We start from the raw sequence: 17640 nt of genomic DNA, 5'->3' as shown, positions 1-17640 counted from the left end.
GGTGGCTGGCAACTACTAGAACTTTAGGGAGGTGCCTATGACATGCTCTGAGAAAGGATGGCTGTAACAGTTTTTATACCCCCACTACTTTACCTTTTTCAGGCAGGGAAAATCTGATTGCATTTGTAACATAGCTTCTTATGTATTACTATGAATCAAATGCATTACGTAAGGACTTATCAGTCTTGTGTTTTAATGAGCAGATATGAAAAGGCAGGCACTGGGACATCACAAAATTGAAGTAAAAACAGATCAAGCAGGATCTTTTGCATTTCTCTTTAACACACATCTTCTCTGCGTATCTCAGAGACTTTACCCACATGTGCTGAAATGGGCGAGAGCCTGGGTTTTCTGAGACTTGCAGAGTCCATGAAAACCTCCACTGACCGAGAGACTGTCTGCACTGACCTTTCTCTGAAGTACTTGATGGCTTCCTGGTCTAGGAAGTTCTGTTCTTCTCGAAAGCCCTGCTCAAAGATTTTGCGCTTGTGTCTGAACTCAATGACAGTCTTAGTGTAAGAGTTCAAGGTAGTAACGGAGGCCGCCATGCAGCAGGTGAAAGAACCCCATGCCAGACTGTGGAGAGAGAAACCAGCAAACAGAGCTGGGTTAAGACAGTAGCTCATGTCATATTTCTGAAGCCAAGAGACACACATACACAGGATGTGACTAGGCAGGTAAGTCAGCAGTGACAAACCCATCATCCTCATCTTACCTCTAATGACTTGTGGCACATGCTCAGACATGCAGGCAGATGCTGTGCTGGGCACAGCTTTAATCCCATGGACGAGTGCTAACGTTAGCACTCGGGGCACTGACAGAAGAGTCTGACATGTCTAGCTTTCCTTTTGAAATGTTTCAGAGCCTAGCAGACAAGTGCTAAAATGTATAGAGCAGTAATGAACACCGGGAAGGAGTTGTGCAGAGAAGTGTAATACCCCAGAGAGCATGTCTTTTGGGCCCCTAGAAGGTCTCCAGCATCCACGGGAGACTGGCTCCAGTGCTACTTCATGAATGGTTTCTATTTCATTTTGCCTTCCTCAGACTACTGTATTTCCATTTATCCCAGTTCATGGACATTTCTAGCATCCCTGGCTTATATCCAATCTCTGAAAGTCTGACCAGATTAGAAGACAGCACTTCCATTTTGTGGAGACATCCAACCTGAGGGCAGTGCCCCAAGCAAGCAAGCGGTGCTAGCCAACCTCAGTCAGCCAGTGGCAGGACACCTGCAAGTGACAGCCAGGAGCATGGGAGACAGGGAGAAGGAAGGTGGAAGTAAAAAAGTGACTGTCCCAGTGCCAGACTGGAATAGCGGTGTTAGTCTGGGTCTCCTGGCAAGCAGAATTCAGCTGGGAGCTGCTCCGCTCACTGCTTGTGGATTAGGTTTCCCTCCTGTGTGCCTTCTGCCTCCAGCCTTTGCCTCACTGATCTTATGTTCACATGTGGCTGGGGGGACTCCCAGGCCCAAGGAATTCGGGGTTTTTTTCAACACAAGTGTGGAGCACAAACAAGGCACTGTTTTCCCCCCTGCTGTTTGAAGGACTTATCCTTGTTCAGGCTCCCCTCCCATCACATTCAGCCCATCAGCTCCAGCTGCATCTATTTCATATTGGCTCCTTAACTAACTTGGATTAACTTAATCACCTGTCAGCTACGCACTTTACATGCTCCTTTCTTTCATCCTTTCTATAACCAATTTTAATGTTGATATAAATTATGCAGAATAGAAAAAATACAACCACAGTAGCATTATCTCATAAATAAGCATTATAAACCGAGCTCTCAGCATGAACTGTTTTCCCCTGAACTGTTTCCCAAACTGCAAATGTTCTGCAGACAGGGAAACAGTCCTTCATTTCAAATTAGACAGCACATATTCATGAACTGAAAAACCTGGGAAAAAAATGGTTCAGGTAAACAGAAATGGCTTATTTCAATGATTTCAAAACTCAGTGCATAACAACAGTCCTTTTACAGACTCCCATGGTAATGAAGTGTGTGGAAGCAGCCCTTTCCTAGCCAGTTTTGAACCTGTTTGCCGGATGCAATCAAATGAGAAGGAAGTGTAGTGAACCCTTGTGGGGATGAAGTTCCCTTAGGCTTCCCATGGTTGGGTGAAGACGTGGAAAGGAAACTTGTGCTATGTGTAAGTGTCCAGGCACAGGGAGGCCTGGCAAGTGACTTCATGCACAGAGTGCATGGAAAAGCTCCAACAGCCCCAAACATTTCCAGCTGGTCTCCAGACCTATATCAAAGAAGAAGCCAGCTGAAACCACATGCTTCACTGTGCCCACTTAGTGCCTGGGGAATAACACACGGAGAACATTTTCTCTTGAATGTTTCTGATCATTTCTAATCATTAACTCAGAAATGTTGAAAGGTTCAAAGAAGGAAATGCAGAAAGACTCTTGGTGTGACCTCAGGTCTGGCATTTGTCAAATCATAATAATGAGGCAATTATGATTGATATGATTTAGTTTTTATGGACCCTGGTTAAATGTCATTCATTTTTTTAAGGGTCAAGAGCACCGAGTTACATCATACTCTAGTGAAGACCTCTTTAAAAATAATGGCCCTCCATGCCAGCTGTGCCGAGGTGTGGTAGGACTGTATGCACTGCCTCTGGTAACTCAGCTCAGGTCTGTGGCTCAAACAGCTCAGGCTTGTGCATTTGTTTTCTTTCTGGAGCAGCCAAGCCTGAACTCCCACTGATCCTTGGAAACGCTGAAACTCGCTGCCTAGAGAATCCATCATCCCATTCCTGATGTGTGCCAGAGCATGGGCCAACCTCCAGGCTTTGCCAGAGGCCTGGAAAGGGGGTCTGATAGCATGGACTGAGGGGTGCATTTTGAACCCTGGGACTTTTGAGCTGATCACAAGCAGCTATTGCTTATTTTGAGGAGAGGTATGATTATCATTCCTGTCCAATAGAGAGGAATTATAGTCACAGAAAACCATTTTTCCCATTGTCATATTTGAAACGAATGACAGTCTCTAGCTCTATTCATGACCTTTGGCTCTTGGGGAGGCTGTTCCCTGGCACCCCTCAGCGGTGTTGCAATTCTCTGTGCTCTGGTAGGTGGTCTAGAGGGATGCTGCTGTGATACTTTTTACCAGAAGCTGTAAATAACGCTGATGTTTGCACTACTGATTCAAGGGTATTTAAATCTCGTGCTTCTGGCCATCGACTGGAGCCAGACAGAGCAGAAAGAAATTCCTGCATGTGCAGTTTCCAAACCCACCAGGTTGTGTGGGCACTTGTTTTTAACTCTTCTTCAAGTGGGTGTTCAGGGCTGGGCAGTGCCAGGGGTAGCTGTGATGCACTGGCCTGCACAGCAGTAATGGTTTGGGTGTCGCTGAAGGGAAGAAGCCTTGCTTTGGCTGTGTTTGAGTTTCAAACTGGCACAGCATGAGGAATCCTCTGTCCTGTCTCAGGCTGCTGATCCACACTGCAGGCTGAAAATGCTGCTGCTGTTCACATCTCCTTCAGGGAAGCTGTGACTGAATTCGTGTTTGTGCCTTGCCCAGCATCTTGCATTGACAAGTATGTTGCCTTGTAAGGTACTGGGAGGGAGAGACTTCCAGTACTTGCACTTCTGCAAAGAGTATGAAGTTCTGTCATCTCAGGGTGGGACTCTGGGCTCTTAGCACATATGCAGTGTGCATGGGTCTGGGATGGGCTCATGTGCCAAATGGGCCCCCAAGCCTGTTCTGAGACAGGCAGCTCTTGTCTTGCAGAAGATGAAGGGTGAATAATCTAATGACTGATTTACCATGCAAGACATTTAACAACATTATGAATTTTGAGTTTTGCGGTAAATTATAAAATAGATTACTAAAGACAAATAGATAGCAAGCATTACTATTTGATTGTATTAATATACAATTATTATTGTTACATGTTATAAATATTTATATTAACATTACATGTATATAAATATATAAATATATTTATAAGCTCATCCTTATATGCAATAATAAATATTAATTAATATTAATATTAATATTAATATTAATATTAATATTAATAAATATTAATTAAAATTAAACAATAAGGTGTATTTTAAAAATAATGTTATTTATATATTGCAATATGTTACTAAAATGTTAATAACTCCTCCCATGAAACACAGTATACGGAAGAGAAAAGGAGAGATTAACAACTCCCTGCAGTGTTGTGCATAAGAAGTACTTGTGTTCATTTTCTGGTGTTTGCCAAGATTGCTGTATTTGCTTTGAGATGGAAATAAAATAATACAATATATTCATAAATGAAAAAACTGAAGTGTTTTCCCAAGCCATACAAAGAGGCTGATGCTTCTAGAGGAATAAGAATGTTGTTTGCAATGCTTTTATTTCTGTTCTCCTCATTCTGCTATTCTTGTCAAGCTTATAAACTTGCAAACAATATAACACAGCTGATGCATCTTGACCAAATTATTTTTATTCAATTTTCAAAGATAACTGGGAAAGTTAAAAAAGAAAAATTAAAATTCTCCAGAATGTTCTTTCTGTTCTCCCAAGCCTTCTCACCATGATTCACAGGGGAGGATCACAGTGCCAGGTGCACTATGAATTTCTCTGCAGTTGTGTTAAAAATTACAAAGTAAGGTTCATCTGAGACACTAATTAAAAACAAAACCAAAAATAACAACAAAAAATCCTGAAGCTCCCTGAAATGCCATGGCAATTATGTACCTAAATTGAACTTTAATGAGAGTGCTCAATTTGTGTTGGTAATTGTGGTATCTGTCTATTTACAAATGCTATGTACCTGCTGATACGCACAGCTGCTGCTGTACAATTATTGATAACTGTCCTCTAACACTTCAGTGATTGCATGGCTATGTTGTTTTTTTGCTCCTAGCATTTTGGCAGCTGGAACTTCACATGCATGTTCCTGGAAATTTGAGATGATTCGTACAATCTCCCAACAGACTGATGAAACAACTCAAAAATGAAAAGCTATTAACTAGCGGTGACACTTACCAGAAGGACCATCCATAGTCCCATGAATGAGGTCTCCAGTCCTCTGGCCCAAGGCTGACTGTCACTTGGAAAACTTGAGTATACATCATGTGTGCCACCATCCCCAAGAGACCTGAGAAGTAAGGATTGTAACATGAAATTTTGTGCTATTTAAAAAAATCTTTTAATAACACTAGGCAGCTCTGAAAGCTCCGCTAAAGTCTTTGCTGTAGTTTTATGGGTCTTTTATGCCTCCTATTCTAATGTGGAGGTGTTTGCAGAGGAAAGGTGTGACTGAGAGCTCATTATTTTACATGATACTGAATTCTCAATTAAGAGGAGAGTTAAAGAAAGAAAACCGTTAAAGAAAATTTTGCGCAATTAGCATTGCCTCTAACCATGCTGCTGCAAAACAAGGGTATACCACCCACAAGATATGTCACTTAGCCCATCTCAGACAGGCCTCAGGTAAAAGAATAAGGAGAGATGTTTCAGTAGGCAAAGCTAGGCTGAAAGTGTCAGCTCCAAACAGAATGTTATTTTAGCTGAATGATTGTTAAGATTTATAAATCTGTACACTCAGAAAACAGTTGGATGTTACATAAAAATTTTAAGTTAATCGCTTGATATTCCTGGTAGTGTGTGGTGAGATTCTATCACAGGAGTACTTTTAATGGTACAACGTTGATAATGCTTACTTTATGACACCTCTATATTTTTTCTGAGATAAGTACAACTGAATGAATATTAGGCCATGTGTTAGCTGCAGTTAGATGACATGGTAACCTGAGCTGGCTCTGCCACTTAGCTGACCATCACGGTTCTTCATCTTAAGCAGAAAAAACTGCCTGTGTTTTTACACTTAGACATCTCTCTGAGGAAAGCAAAACTCTGTTTTCAAGAAGTGGTAGCAAGTGGCAGCTCTGATGCTTGGGGAATATTCTAGATACAATAGGCAGGGATATGTCTGCTTTAGTAACTACACGGTGCAGCTGAGCTCACAAAAAGCAGTTAGCTAAAAGTAGAGGCAGGCAGTAGAGTCCAGGCAGTTAGCTAAAAGTAGAGCAGGGTCATCCATTTCCCAAACAGACCTTGGGCCTACAGATGTTAAAAATCCCTCTGTGCTACAACAACAGTTGAAGGCACTTCAAAATACCGGTGTTCTGCCACAACAGGGTACGTTACACTTTCTCCTTAACTGAAGTCACCATTTACCGATGTCTCTGACCATCATTTTTTTTTTTCCCCACAGGTGCCTTTCTTCCATGTGGAGCATTCTGATTTTCTCTGCCTAGACCCAAATTTTGGTTCTTCTTAACTTGACTCCTCTTTTCTTCCAGAATCTAAAGAACCTCATTAGTCTCACTACACATGTGGGTGATTCAGGGCTGTGCTGGGGGAGGGAAGCTGGGGGAATGCCATGTTTGTGTTGAAGGTATATTAAGCAGGATATCGTTGTAGGTATGTTAAGCAAGACAAATGTCATATTTAATGCAAACAACTGCAGGGGCTGAAAGAAGATATTTTATTACAAGAAACCACAGTGAATTGCTCAGCTGCTCCATGTCAGTGTGACACAGTAGAAAGGCAGGAGGTGGAAGAAGCAGCTCACATCGGCAGAACTGAGATTTCAGCAGGGTGGGTGGCCTAGTGGGAGCTCAGCAAGCTGGCACGCACCTGGCTTGTTTCTGGCTGTATTTCATTTCCAGAATTTGTTGGGAGTTTGTTATACTTTTTAAGTCAGTGGATTTTTCTCCAGCTGGTGGTTATGCATTGATGTTAAAATTTGTGTCTTGCTATTCATATGCCTTCTGTCAGTAACTTTTCAACCTTGATAAAAGTATTACAGACTACCCTGAGGCTTGTCATAGTCACTTGGAGCCATCAGGAGGTTTGACAAGGCCAGAACTAACTTCAGCAAGGCTGTTCTGTTCTGTTCCATCGTACAAAGATTTAATGGGGGTTTCAGTAATGTTCAGACCTTCCACTGTGTGGGAGGCTGGGTTGCCAGTACAGTGACACAGGTGAGTAGGAGGTCATGAGCAGAGACTGCTGAAATTCAGGCACCAAAGTGAAACTGAGGCATTCATTGCTTTTTCTGCCTAACTGGGGTGGGGATGTTGGGGGTGGACACTTGTCTTTGCTGTCAATGGCATTATGCAATGTATAAGCTATAGATAATAGATATAAGCTATAGATAATAGTTTTTTTATTAAGGGAAGCCAAAATCATATAAATGGGATCTTGGTTTTTCATTGATTAAATATCATAGAATCATACAATGACAATCACCTCCCTTGACCTGCTGGCCACTCCTCTGTTGATGCAGCCCAGGATGCAGTTTGCCTTCTGGGCTGCAAGCGCGCACTGCTGACTCACGTCGAGCTTTTCATCCATCAGAAAGCCCAAGTCTTTCTCTGCAGGGTTGCTCTCAATGAGTTCTTCACCCAGTCTGTACTCATGTCCGGGATTGCCCCAGCCCAGGTGCAGCACCCTGCACTTAGGCTTGTCGAACCTCATTAGGTCCATGTGGGCCCATTTCTCAAACTTGTCCAGGTCCCTTTGAATGGTATCCCTTCCTTCTATTATATCAATTGCACCACACACTTTGAAATAGCTGAACATCTTTATATCACATGAACACAGATAAATAAAAAGAGCTAGCACTGGTGCTCAGACAGCATAGACTTTCTGTACTTGTTCAGGTAGTGTAGAATTTATGTAGTCTGAAGATGTGCTGAGCTACAGACTTGAGAGGAGCCAACCAGTCCTGCATCTTTATAATCTGACTCCAGGAAAAAAAAAATGAAAATAGTATCACCACCTTTTTCAGCTACATTCTAAGCAAAAAGCTTTCTGCTTTCAAGATTTATGCTGCAGAAGAACTAAAACTACACAATAGACTTATTAGTACAGAGGGACAACATTTTAAAAGAATTTTAGAGTTAGATTAAACAAACTGATTGTCCAAAACCTTTCCTTTTTAAAATAATGAGAAAAATGGAAACAACAAAAGCCTTTCAATTCATGTAAAATTTTCATTTTAGAAAAAAAACAGTCTTCTTTTCTTCCTTCTTCTGGTATCTCTGTCACTTGAAATAACAGTGAGCAGTTATCAAATTTTATTTTTATTTTTGCTTCTATCCTTTTCCTCCAAAAAATTTAAAATTTAGATTTGGAACATAATGGTATTCTACTTATAAATAAAAATAGAAAGACATGTAGGAAAGAAAGCTTTGTAATTCTCACAAAACTTTAAAAGTTCAGTTAATGGCAAAGTGAGAAACATCTTGTAAATATTTTTTCTGATAATTCCACATTGTTTGAAAACTGAACTTTTTTTTTCTTCTTCTTTTTTTTTTTTTTAATCCAAATGTCATCCAAATCTGAAAATTATGCTTTGGTGGTTTTTACCAGATTTTTTTTTTTTTGTCCTTTCAGGTCCACTTCTGAGCTAAGTCTTATACCATTAACTGTAATTCACAATTTGAGGCAATCTCTGAAGACTGAGGCTCCTTCACAGAAATGTGCACTGCATGTTATAATGTCTTTCAGCTCGAAATACAGCAGAATAAAATTCTCTTTTGTTGCAGAAGTTCTTTCTGCCAGAGAAGTCCATCCAGGAGTGATCACAAAAGCCATCTGTGGATGGTTGCTTGTATAAATCCTGGGAAGTGGAGTTTTTAGACAGCACAGAGTGAATTGGCCCTCAATTACATGGTTAGATTTGATAACTCCTTTTAGAGAAGTGAATTCCTCAAGTTCATATGCTGAAGGGCTCCAGTTACAGACAGCATGAAAATAGCCTGAACCATTGCTCTGAAAGTTGCACATGTCCCCACATTATTCTTGGGTTTGCTCCTAAGTGTGATTACTACAACCCTTTCTATTCTCAGTTTTGCTAAAGAACAAGATGGAATTCTTTCTTTGGCTTGGAGCATCAAGCCCTCATATACTCTTAGAATTAATATGGGAAAAGTAATTTTCAACACTATATATTTTTCAATTCCCATTACCTGAGAGTATAGTAATGGCTTTGTGGGGTGTGGAAGATGCTAATTACTGCATTGCCATTGTGAAATCAGGACTATGTTTTTTTACTCCTCCTTGGCAAGAGACAACGTTATAATGCTGTCCTTGCTCCCAGCTTGCAGTGGAAATGTGATAGCTAAGCAAGGATAAAAGAGTCTTGTACCTCCCAGTTTTTATTCTTTCAAAGTTTTAGAATTTTTATTTGTCCATGTTCCCAAGGAAAAAAAAAAAAAAAAAAACCAGAAAAAAAAGGGAACATTCATACCTGAAAGCACAGTGAAGACAGCAGCAAAGGCATTTAACTTGAGCCCATCTATTACACTGCTTGAATGAAAGAGCTCGAGGCACATAAGGCTGAATCCAACGATTAACAGCATGATGTATAACACCTCAGATACTACTGACAGCCACAGGACACCTGCAAAGTACAAGATGAGCAACCAGTCACTTATTTGGTAAATACTTTCATGAGGTTAAAGTTGATAAAAATTAATTACAAAATCAAGAATATTTATCAGTAATCGGGTATTCCAGTAGATTAAATTTAGTAAACAACTACACAAGCTCTGAGAAATAGAAGAGGTGGTGAATAAAAATCTGAAGAACAGAAGGGTGGTGAAGATGCCAGAGAAAGACAAAGCTGTTGCTTAGGATCCCAGCTTGGCCAGAGAACCTCTTTGGGTATACCTAAAACATCTTGTCCCCTGTGACCCAAAACGTAGGACACAGAGTCCATTTTCCCCTCACTATGTCATGCTTTAGATGGGCATGCATGGTGGTGATAGCACATATGCTCCTAGAGTATATTGGGTTGGTGGGAGATGAACAGTCTTGGATACCTCCTTTTTCCAAGACTGTTCAAAGAAAATGTTTCCAGTCTGGACTTTAAAATATGTATTAGAGCATAGTCTTGGGCACTATTCTTGGAAGCTCTCTTTCACAGAAGTGATGTGCTGCTGAATGACTGCTCTGACTTGGGGTGTTTGGATCCACTGCACAGATCTCTGCTGCTCCAACTCATCAGAGAACTGCCAGAATGCCAGTGGCGTGGAGCCAGTTCTTTATATTACACACAGTTGAGCAGCTGCAGATTAAAAAAAAAAAAATTGTGCTGCCTTCTGTGTTTTCAGACCCGAGATGAAGGGAAGAGTTGATGTGCCCCGTTTGAACCTCATGTTTTGTAGCTCTTTGGGCCTGTGCACAGGTAAGTGGTTCTGGTAGCATTTTGGTAGTGGCTGTGTGAGACTGATTCATTCATGGTGGATGTTACATCTGGAAATTTCAGCACAAAGCCTCTAGCAGGATCCATTGAGTCCTTGAAAGTCAGCAAGCCATGGGGTAAATTTGAGTGGATGGTAATAGATGATAATAGTAAGTCTCTGCCAGATTTCCAATAGCTGTTTCAGCATGAGAATCTGCTAGAATTCTTCAGTACATTTCTTAACCTGATTGCTAAAGAATTCACCTGGAAACAATGAGCAGAGATGGAAAATCCCAGCCTAATCTGTTGAAACATGGAAAATTAAGCATCTGAAGACAATGACTTATGTTAGAAAATGCTATTTGTAACCATAGAGACTACTACAGAATTCACGTATATTAATATGTTCCCTCCTCACTGGAAGAACGTGTGATAATGCATGTAGTTGAGCTTAGCAAATCAGATACACAGTCTCACTTCTATCAAATATTTGAGTGTCCTGTCAATGACAAGGATGACCCCAGCCCACATTTTGTCTGGGAAGTTGCCATTATAATTGCATCTAATTAATACGTGCTTTTAGCTGTTGCCACCATATACGACCTTTTGAGTTCTTAAACAACGGTACAGAGATAGCCATAAATAAATCTTTTAATTTTTCACAGTGACTTTTTGTGTAATATTGCATCCATCAGCAGCAAACACCTGTTTTTCTCACACCTGTTAGTCAATTTGGTATCAGGGCAACTGGCAGCACTTTTCTGAAAAGAAATAGGAATGAGAGACAGCGAGGGTCTTGTTCTAAGATACAGGAGGATTAAAGAGGGATTTTACCTCGTTTTCTCAAAACCAGAAGTTTCTATGACAAGAGAATGATGAAATGCCTTGAGTCAGAAAGAATCAGGTTATGTAAACCTAAAGCAACATAAAGCCCTGACTAACTAGTTCTAATTCATAAATGTCTCAATCCAGCCTTGAAAGAGTAATACACAACAAATCTGCCCGGATGGTTATTTATTCCCTGTATCAACTCTCACAGATACTCATTACTGGTATCTGCAGACCAGGGTAGTGCGGTGTTAGTGACTGCAGTTCAAGGCTGTGCTTTGGCTTTCCTGGCAAGAAATCCATCCCCTTGTTTCAACCCCTTTCCTTGCAAGATTTCTTTCTTCTCCATTTATGGCATGCACATGATCCCTACCCTCACCCTCCTTAGTCTCATGTCTCTCCAATGATCATTTGCTCCAGCATCTTTCCAGGGCATTAAAGGCAAAATGGTCTTGGATTGTGCAGAATGGTGCTGGGCATAATATTGCAGTGTACAGCATTCCCAGCACCCCTGTAATATTAGTGCTTAGTAACAGTGGTAAACTGGGCATTTCTAAGAAAAGTGCATCAGTCTCCTCGCACACACTGTAACAGTCTCTGGTTTGCTTCCAAATTAAATGCAGATTTGAGATTTGGTGCTCTAGGAATAATAGAAGAGGCCTCAATACTAGGTTCTGATGCTTAGCATTATTGGATGTAGGCTTATAAAGTAATTATAGCAAAAATGTTATTTTCACCCGTGAGCCAGACCTAGATTTATTTGGTAAATAAAACATGCCACCCATTGTGTGTTTTATTCAGAACCGTAAACAGCCAGCCATAGTAACTTCACTTCCAAAGTTCTGGTGATTCTTTTTACTGTTTCTCTCCAGCCTGATTGCTAGTGCTTCCTCCCCATCTACCAGTGCAAAGGCTATTAGCTTCAAAACTCCATTTCATTCAAAGAATGAACTGCAGTTGTCATTCATTCACCTTACAGTGGCTTGTAAATATTTCAGACTGACTGAAGAAACCAAGAGCTTGGAGGTTTTCTAAGCTTTGAGAATGCCTGCCAGAAGCATAGGCATATTTGTACACCACCACCAAAATTCCAATAGCACACTATTCAATAAGCAAGCTAATACAGTTTACCAGGAGTAGCAGAGAAAAGTATTTCAATGTAAGTGTCTTCAAAAAGCCCTCAGAGCCAGTTGCTTCAAGAAGTTGGGAAAGTCAGTGCGGTCTCACTGACCATATTTGAATTTCTTTATTTTGGCTTGTGAGGTTTAGTGGATGTACATCACCTGTATATAAGCTTTACTTATTGCCCAACTAGTGCGGTTGACACGAGTGTAGCGTGCTTGAGAAATGCCAAGAAACTGAAGAGGTGCACAGTGTATCTGTGTTGGAGAGACCAGGTTAACATGTCCAGAAGAGAAGTGAGTAAAACAGCTCAGCAGTGCAGTTTCTGCTGTGTTGTAACTGCTTCACCTCCTCCCATACACTTTGCTACATACCAGCCAGCTGATGAACATTTTGAGTCAAATTTAACTAAGCTCAGAGTAATTGCTCTCAACTTACATTTAGCTATGTAAGCTAAACAGCTTCTGTTTCAAATTAGGGAAAGGAATCATGTACAAGAGCTTGCTTACTTTTCCCCATGACGCTGACTGGCCTAATAAAAGCTATTGCCTCTCTTTCCAAACTTTGCCTTGACTGTGTTTCTGAAGGTGGGAACATAAAGGCTCTTCTGGATTTGAGTCAATGCTCTTTAGTCAATGTCTCTTTGCAGTGTGGTGGTGTGGTGCTCAAAGATGTGACACTCGTGTTCACAGAAAAAATGCACATAAACAACAAAATAATTAAACAGTAATGGCTAATAAATAAAAAAGAATGTGAACATTTTCTACTGTGGCCAGTGACAGCCACCAGAAGAGACAAACAAGAGGACATATAAGCCAAGATACTGCACATAACAGATAAACTGATTAAATAGGTGAGCTACCGCTAGAAGGAGCAGTCCAGCTTTCATGTTTTCAATGTGTTCACTTGATAACTCAGTGGTTGTACACTGGGTCAGCTCAGCAAGTTGGCTGGTGGAAGATGAATTCTGCAAAATGAATAATGTTTTCCCCATGACCAGCCATCTCAGCTGGCTGTGCCTGCTGCCTGGGGACCAGCTGTAGAGCCAGTAGGCAGAACCGCAGCTCCCAGAGCCCAGCCCACAGACACAGCTACTGGCACAGTACTAAGTGCAGCAGGGGCACAAAGAGGCCCAGAAACTCTGCTCAGGACAGTGTGGGACTACTTGGGACTGTACATTGATGGCCATGGTGCACTAAAAGGGTTGTGGTAAAGCTGAAAATGAGGGTGATGGTTATCAGAGACTCTCCTCTAGGGGATGCAGATGTTAATCTGTCAACCTGACTTGCTGCCTTGGGTGCTTTACTGCTTTCCAAGGGCTCTGATCTGGGATGCTGTAGAGAATCACAGAATCACAGAATTATAGGGCTTGGAAGGGACCTCAAGAGATCATCGGGTCCAAAGCAGGCTCCCTAGAGCAAATTGCACAGGTAGGCATCCAGACGGGCCTTGAATATCTCCAGAGAAGGAGACCCCACAACCTCCCTGGGCAGCCTGTTTCAGTGCTCCGTAACCCTCACCTTGAAGAAGTTCTTTCGCATGTTGGTGCGGAACTTCCTGTGCTCCATTTTGTGGCCATTGCCCCTTGTCCTGTCCCCATAAACCACTGAAAAGAGGTTGGCCAAATCCCTCTGTCTCCCACACCTCAGGTATTTATAGACATTGATAAGATCCCCTCTCGGTCTTCTTTTCTCAAGACTGAACAGACCCAGGTCTCTCAGCCTTTCCTCATAGGGGAGAGAGAGGACTTGCCTAGTCTCATATGGCATGTGGGATACTGCTAGTAGCAGCCTTGGGCATATTCAGAGTGACTGCAAGGCTCTGGGTAAGGGTGAAGGGTATGTGTGCCCAGTGAGTGTTCTTGGTCCTGCTGGGGAAGGAGAAAGTCACAGGAGGAAGGAATACCTGACTGTGTGGCGGCTGTCAAAGGAAATGCTTTGGCTTCTCCAATCACAGGAGTCTGAGGAACAAGTGCTGCTGAGAGAAATAGGATCCCTCTGGTCCAACAGGGCAAGAGGAGGGGAACAGCATCTTCAGCTACAGGCTTGCCAAGCTGGTGAAGAGGTCTTTAAACTAAAGTTGCAGGAGGAGGGGAACGTCAATCTTATCAGTTTGATGTCAATGCCAGCAATGGGTGCCCAGAGCCAGGAAAGGGATCAGAGGTCAGCGGGAGAGCACCCCGGAAGAGCAGCACAAAGGAATTCCAGCCACTTCATCCAATAAAATAGTTTCATTAGGGACCCGACCTAAGTGCCACTATGTGAATGCATGCAGCAGGAGAAATAAACATGGGGAACTGGAAATGTTAGTTAAGTCTCAATGAGAGATGAGTTTTGCTGTCCTGTGAAACTGTTTTCCAATGAGACATAGACTGGGTAAGTTTCCTGTGGAAAGCATAGCCAATTCTTTCTTCTTCTTTGGGTCCTGATCCTACCTAGAAAGGAACTCTATGTCTGACCTTGTCTTATTTTATGGTGTACACTGAACCTCTGCTTTGTGCTTTTTTAAAATCTATTTAATATAGGGAAGGTAAGTCACACATAGAATGTTTATACAGGTCTGAATACATTCTGTCCTGTCTGCTTTGATTTTGAATTTCATCTGAAATAATAACATCCTGCAAATGTAAGCTGTATCTGGATTTTACATCTTCATGTAGAAGATGAATAGAAGAACAGTTGATTCGGGTTATTAATTCAGGAGAGAGTGACTCTGTTCTGTGCGGACGCTGATGTCCCACTGCTCTTCTCTCAACTGGAGATTCATCAGGCAGTCACTTGGCATGACTTACCTCCACTTACAACCTCAAATGCCTCCTTTGTGCAAAGTAGATAGCACCTTCTCTTGAAGAAACCTCAGTTGTTCAAGGTGACAGGGAAGAAGCTCTCCCGAGGATTTTTCTCTTTTCCTGTCTTCTCTGCTGTCACCGTTTGTGTCTGTCTTAGTACCTATCAGCCTCTGTCCTCTGCTCCAGTGATTTGTCTGGCTTAACTCAGCCTTTGCGAAAATATTTCCTTCAGAATAGTTAGTGCTCGATTCATTAGGAGTCTCCTACCTGGATGGCCTGTATCTGAGGGTCTGTATTCTTTCTCTCATGTTTTGGTCTTCATCCTGTGTATGCTGTAGATTTGCTTCTTCATCAGTCTGATGGTTATGTGTGCACAGAATGCTGCTGTGAGCTCATGTACAGAGCTCACCTAAGATGTGTGTGTTATGCCAAGGACATCCCCTGTTAATGCAGAAAGATTTCAGGTTCTGACTGCCTCTTCCTCATAACGTGCAGCATTAGTCAGGCAGTGTGTCATCCCTTCTCACCTTGCAGGAAATAGTAGTGCAATGTTGCAGCAGCAATGTGAGACCTCTGAGGAAAGGAAGGTCTTCTACTTTAAAAATAAATAAATAAATAAATAAATAAAATGATTTCACTTACACCCTTGTACACACAAATTCTCACAAGCACAAATGTGTTCAGCCAGTCTTTCCAGGATTCCCTGAAATGATACAAAGAATAAGGGATGCTGTCTGTCAAGTCCTCCTCATGTCTTCTGGGCTTTCTGTAGGTTAGCAACAATGTGCTATGTTTGCACATGCCTTTTTGTCCCAACTAGGAGCTGACAATCGTCTGTTTTGCTGTTATGTCTCTGTTACATATCACAATTTATTTGCTTTCCTATGTCTCCCAGCCTAGTGACCTGAGAAGCTGCAGATGGATGGACAGTAGGATTTTGATGACCTACTAATCAGTACCATCAACACCTGCTATTCTGATACACCTTATCTTGCCATTTCTTCCTCAGGTGCTTCCACACTAACCAGTCCATCGCCTCCTCGACAGTGTTGCTGACAATGATAGAGTTCTGTTAGTGTACTGAGGGCCACTTTGTTTTTTTGCTCCTGCTTCACAATTTTTAGGTGGGGTATGCTGCAGGTGGGCTTCTTCTGAAGCTCAACATCAGACTGTAGAGCTATTCCAGGAGGCAAGAGGGAATAGCTATCTTCAGGACAACCTTCCTGAGAAACTAAAGCACTGTAAGAACATGACCTGGGATGAGCTGCTCAACTGGAACTTCAGAGGGCAGAGCTGGAAGAAGTCCACATAAGTTCACTTACATCATAGGAGTCCTACCTCAGAAGGCCCTTCATATCATCTGATCTCAAAACAGGTTACTATCTGGTCACCAGCTTTGCATAAAATGCAAACATAATGCTGCTTAAACGATGTTTTTCATCTGTGCTTCTGTCATTGTACAGAGGTTCTGAGAAGACCAGCAAGTTAGCCAAGACATAAATGAACTTCTTTGTATCCCCAAGCATCACACTATTGTTATTTCCTCAACAACGTGCTAACAGGTTGCCTTTTCTGTGGAGTTCCTGGTGAAAATCACCATTGCCACCTCCTCAGAGAAGAGTGCTTCACCTTTGAGATCACCCTGGAAAAGGACTCAGCCACTGAATCAACATTGCTACGTGCCAAGGAAATTCATTTTCCAGCAACTACAAGTGAAATGAACAAGCCATTCACTGTGACTGAAAATGGGAACTCAAGTGCAACATAACTGTCTGACAAGATCAGATCAGTTTCTCATTTTCCTGTCTGACAGTGGAGGGCAGCATCAAGATTTTGGAAGTAGAACCATGGATACTAAGTGCATATCTTCAGAAGTGGGTGATCATGTTGAGTGCAAATACTGCACAGAGACAACATGTTAACAAAAGGATGTTGCAGGCAATTCTGGAATGGAAAAAATGAAGCAAGCTGATTTTTTTTTTTTTGACAATGAGATAAAGAAGCTTTACCTCAGCTTGTAATGAGTTTCAAGGCTCAAAAATTCTTCACAAAATTTGAATTTATTTTAGTATGTCAGCCCTGATCACTAGGCAAGGCACTGTAAATGATCACACTATTACCTCTCACCAAGGAGCATTCTGAATCAGGTATCTTCAACACTGAGTTTTGAAAAAGTAATCCTGAAAAATGTCATAGAAATTACGTTTAGAAGAATTCCATGCATCATGCCACACTTCAATTAATTCCTGATTAAGCAGTCCAAATATTTCCAGAAATTTTGAGCAGATTTAGACTGTCTAGTATCCAGTTTAAGAAGTATAAATACAAAACAGGAGTAACTGCTGTTGTCTTTGTAGGTTATTCTGGTGGTATGCATCTGGCCTTTTTTGTATGAAGTAAGAAAAACTAGGGGTTGTTCACAGTAGCCTGAGCAAAAATACATATTGAAGCATCAAGTATTATTTTCTAAAATCCACTGCAATTTCCTTTCAAAAATAAGTAACAGTTGCTGACTCCAACTTTTATATTTGAAAGTTCTGGTTAAATTGACCTCAAGAATGTGAAGAAATTACTGGCATGCACTTCTGTGCTTTTTCCCCACAGCATGCAAAGATGATTCTTCATTGTTTTGTACTATGTTAGTAAAGCCATTCTCAGGCTTGATAGCAATTGGGACTGAAATACCAAGAATTCGATA

At 41.5% G+C, this 17640-nt stretch overlaps 1 protein-coding gene across 3 annotated transcripts in view; it reads right to left on the bottom strand.

Moving 5' to 3' along the window:
• Positions 1–17640, bottom strand: part of GSG1L (GSG1 like) — a 66275-nt gene that overhangs the window by 16601 nt on the left and 32034 nt on the right. For 2 of the 3 annotated variants that reach the window (XM_083800752.1, XM_083800753.1), the window contains 3 exons: positions 9269–9421; positions 4993–5104; positions 409–576 (listed from right to left, as the gene is read on the bottom strand). In XM_083800752.1, coding sequence (XP_083656878.1) covers positions 409–576; positions 4993–5104; positions 9269–9421 — 433 coding nt within the window. The remainder of the gene's footprint in view (positions 1–408; positions 577–4992; positions 5105–9268; positions 9422–17640) is intronic. The other variant, XM_083800754.1, reaches the window with a different exon arrangement.

The sequence above is a fragment of the Anser anser genome (genome assembly GCF_964211835.1).
Source record: "Anser anser genome assembly, chromosome: 15".
NCBI classification, from domain to species: Eukaryota; Metazoa; Chordata; class Aves; order Anseriformes; family Anatidae; genus Anser; species Anser anser.
The sequence above is the reverse complement of the archived record's forward strand: the minus strand, read 5'-3'. Positions and strand labels throughout refer to the sequence as shown.